General features: G+C 35.9%; 1 protein-coding gene across 1 annotated transcript; it reads right to left on the bottom strand.

The window, feature by feature from the left end:
* Nucleotides 1-782: 782 nt before the first annotated feature.
* Nucleotides 783-2,337, bottom strand: LOC132049058 (transcription factor JAMYB-like). The gene is made up of 3 exons (XM_059439720.1): nucleotides 2,214-2,337; nucleotides 1,415-1,544; nucleotides 783-1,308 (listed from the first exon to the last, which is right to left on the bottom strand). Exons 1-3 carry the CDS (start codon nucleotides 2,329-2,331, stop codon nucleotides 783-785), a joined length of 774 nt encoding a protein of 257 aa, XP_059295703.1. The 5' UTR covers nucleotides 2,332-2,337.
* Between the last annotated feature and the right edge of the window lie 1,921 nt (nucleotides 2,338-4,258).

Raw genomic sequence — 4,258 nt, 5'->3', positions numbered from 1 at the left:
GGCCCGCAGATGTGGAGCTAGGATTTGAGGTTTGGGGGTTCGGAATTTTAAGACATGACAACGTCATCAAACTAATGTATAACAACCCCCAAACTAACCAACAAATACTGGTATTTAATATATTTAAATAAGCGATAAACTGAAGAGTTCCTGTAAGTATCAGTCACCAGCCCGGAGGTTTGGACTTTGGCAGGATGGGTGGCTGGTGGGCAAAAACTATTTTAGTTTTGAAGATGAAGAAGACCAAATAGGTTTTGGATCTTTGTACAAATCTGATTTTTGGTTTGATGTTTGTGAAAGAAACGGAGAATCTTTTTTGTTTTAGAGCGGAACGTTCTTTTTACATTTTTAATTGTCAATCTTATGTTTTTTAAAATAAAGCTTCTTTTTTTTTTTTTTATAAAAAAAATGCTTATGTAGCAGAAAGGGCAAAATCGTCTATCAAAGGAAAAAAAAGTGTACGTACATATTATGTGCTTAGCAAAAAGGGAAAAAAATGCTGTGAGGCTACGAACCTACAGCTTTGGACACGGGCGCTTAAATTTCTTCATGCTTGCCACTAGACCATTATCTTGCTTTTGTAAGTGGGTTCGCACTTAAATTTATATACTACTATATATTTACTAGATTTTCTAATACAAATACACAGTCTACGCAAAAGTTACTGGGTTCCACCGAACCCCATGTTACACTGTAGCTCCGCCCCTGGCGGCCAGCTAAATCACTAAAGTAAGCAGTAATAGTAGTATTTTAGTCTTTTACATTACGCTTTACACCTCTAATTAAGGAAAGCGCCAAAGGTCCATAGCATCCAAACATAGCGTTTCATCTGGAAATATTTCTGAGGTTGCACTTGTCCAATTGTTACAGTACTGATCCTCATAAACCGCCATATCTGGGCTTGAGAAATCAGAAAAACCATCTTCAAAGCTAGACAAGCTGTTCCAAATATTACTATCATCTATCAGCGGTACTGTAACTTCAGCTTCGAAGGAATCCGCCGATGCGACAACGTTTGGACATGTCATGTTAGTGGATCCATTAATCCCAGTTTGAACAAAATTAGGAGTATTATGCATCATGATTTCAGCGTTACTCATGTGAGAAGTAGAAGAAGAAGAAGACGATGATGGGGCGCGTATTTGTTCAGCCAGAGAGGGCAGCCATTGATATAGAAGGAAGTCTCGAAATTGCTGGCTATTGACGTCGCAATGCAGCTCTTTTGCATGCTTTTGTACTTTGGTTCTCCAGTAATTTTTAACATCGTTATCACTTCTTCCTGGCAAGTTCTCTGCAATCTTTGTCCATCTTTTATATAAAATAAGTAAATGTTAAGCGGATAAACTCACCAATAATTCGAAAATACTAACAAAAGGCAAAGAGAGGAAGGAGTGGATACATATGTATAACTCACTGATTTCCAAAGCGAAAATGAAGCAGTAAAATAAGAAGCTGCTCTTGAGGAGTAAGTTTTCCTCGTTGTAAATTAGGCCGCAAATAATTCAACCATCTTGACCTGCAGCTCTTACCTGTACGCTTCAACCCTGTATAAATAGTTAATACGTACTGTATACTACTAAAGGAAACAAATGAAGATTTCGTACTCCTATAGTATCTCTTTTATACGCAACTATAAGCATTTGCATGCAATATGTAGGAAATGCACGTTTTGTGTTGAGTTCTCCCACATCGGCTAGGGATGGGGAACTTAATTGGTCTACTTATATGGGCTTGGACAATCTTCCTCATGAGCTAGTTTTTGGTTCCATTCTTTATAGTTTGTACTAGGAACAACTATTTAGGAAAATTCATTACACATAATATTTGGGTTTCATTCACTTGGTAGTAATTGTTACGGTGCATGGAATAGTTGTACCTGTTGAAATATAATATAGTTAAGTAATTACAAAATGTGCTCTTTTTAACTGTTTTAATTTTTTAAATGAGAAGATCACACACTGTATGTGGTTCAGCGGGCAGAGGTAGTTTTGAGTTCAATCTCACCGCCACCCATAAAGCGATATTAAAAAAGAACCACATGTATGATTATTATTTATTTTATTTTTTTAAAAAAAAAGGCGTATAGGCTAACCATAAGGGGGCGTGTTGAGATTATATAGTGCAGTTAAGTCATTAAACGTATTATCTGTAATAGCTTAAGCTTTGGATGAGATGAAGAAAGAAAGTTGAGAGTAGTAATTGTAGAGATATACCGGCAAAGTGAGCGAGAGAATCCCAGCGTCCCTGTCCAAGTAGGGAGATGTAATGGATGAGTTTAGAGTCTTCATCCGAACTCCATGGTCCTTTCCTCATCTCCACTGATATATCCATTGTCAAAAACTGTTATGGATGTTCCAATTAGCTAAACACTAGGGGACTATATATAACTTATATACATAGAAAGAGCTGGCCAGGGAAAGCTAGTCCTTTCTATAAAGATTAAAAATTCTCTTCTTTATCATTTTAATTGGTTTGGTTTGGTTGGGGGTTTTTGGGGTGGGGGGGGGGATAGTGGAGGGAGGACGGTTGGAAATTCAAAAGTTTGGAGAAAAGGTTGCATAAAAAGAGTGGAATGTCATGCTACGTTGAATTTGTGTACGTTTTTCAGTGCTACTGCTAGTAGCAGACGTGAGCATAAAGAAATGTTTTGGAAGAATTAAAAAGGGGTCAACATGAATCATATATGCCTTAGGAAACAAAAAAATTGAAATTCAAGGATATTGAATTTAACTTGTATACATAACTGTAAGTCACTTAAATCGCCAATACATAGTGTTATATGGTAAGCAACTTGGTATAATGATTAAATAATGTCTTAGATGAATTAAATTATAGTAATAGTAAATATTTTCATTGAAGGACAAATTATAATCCTGCCTCCCTACCTCTCACAAAGTAGAGGTAAAGTCTGCATACATCCTACCTCTTTCGGACATTAGACCCCACTTGGTGGATCATGAATATGTTGTTGTTGTGTTTTTCACATTTTGTAATCCTCAAAAGTCATGAATATGGTAGAATCATTAATTTGTTTTTGGATTTACCAGCTTAATTATTCCAAAGCTAGCTCTTGTTTTTGGAATCTTGGACTGATTTTGTTGCTTATTGTGTGCACGTGTGTGCGCTCTTGGGTCCTTCGAATATGTGCCCCAATATATGTGACACAAAAGAAGACCAGATTTGACTCATTTGTATATCGTGTCTTTGCTTTTTGACTTGGAAAGAAGAGATGAGTGGAACTTTTCATAAATTAAAAAGAGCGAGATATATAGATGGAAGATGCAGACGAGAAGTTGTTGGAATTAAACCAAGATTACTACTCTAAAGTTGTTTAGGATTGGTATTTGGTATTTATTTAATTTATACTTAGTTCGGATTTATTTGTCTAGTTCATATTGGAATGGGTTTTCTAGTCCTAGTGTATGTTGGTTTTCTAGTATTATAAATAGGAATGATCTGTCACATATTTTATTGTAGTGAGATTAAAGAGTTATGAGTTATTAAGTAAAGCCTCCTACCTTTTCTCTCTAGTTTGATAAATTTCTTTCATATAGCCATTGTTGAGTCTTCCGCTTGTGCTTATATTATTCCTTTGAGTTTTTTTATGTCCTTCAAATTGGTGTCAGAGCCTGTGTGAGATCCGATCAAAGCCTCGTGTGAGATCCGGCATATATAAAAGAATATGAATATTCCATATTTACCGGATTGTCCCGTTTTTGTGTTTGATGGCAAAAATAATTTTGAGAGTTGGTATCAACAGATGAAGAATTTCTTCAATGTTGTTGGACTATGGTCCATTATTGATGAAGGGTTCGTGGAAACCCCAGATGGCACAACATTGACTTGTGAAGCAACTACACAATTGGAGAAAAATATGCAATTGAATTATAAGGCATTCTATTACCTCAATAGCAAAGTCCAATTGCATGTATATAACAAATATTTGCATGCAAAATCAGCAAAAGAGGCTTGGACAATATTGGTGAAATCATATAGGCGTCTGCGATGTGAAGAGAGAGAAAGCGCAAGAGCTTTAGAGACAGTATAAGTTGGCCCAGATGAAACCAACAGAATCTGTCAAAGAATTTTTTACAAGAATTATAAAAATAGTTAATGATATGAAGGCCAATGGAGAAGTATTGGAAGATGTTAAAGTTGTTGAGAAGATATTGCAGTCTCTAAGATTAGAATTTCACATTAAGAAAACAGATATTGAGGCAACCCAGGATCTTAATACGTTGAGAGTTGATGATCTAGA

Source organism: Lycium ferocissimum, chromosome 3 (assembly GCF_029784015.1).
Source record: "Lycium ferocissimum isolate CSIRO_LF1 chromosome 3, AGI_CSIRO_Lferr_CH_V1, whole genome shotgun sequence".
NCBI classification, from domain to species: Eukaryota; Viridiplantae; Streptophyta; class Magnoliopsida; order Solanales; family Solanaceae; genus Lycium; species Lycium ferocissimum.
This window is presented reverse-complemented; position numbering and strand designations above follow the sequence as displayed.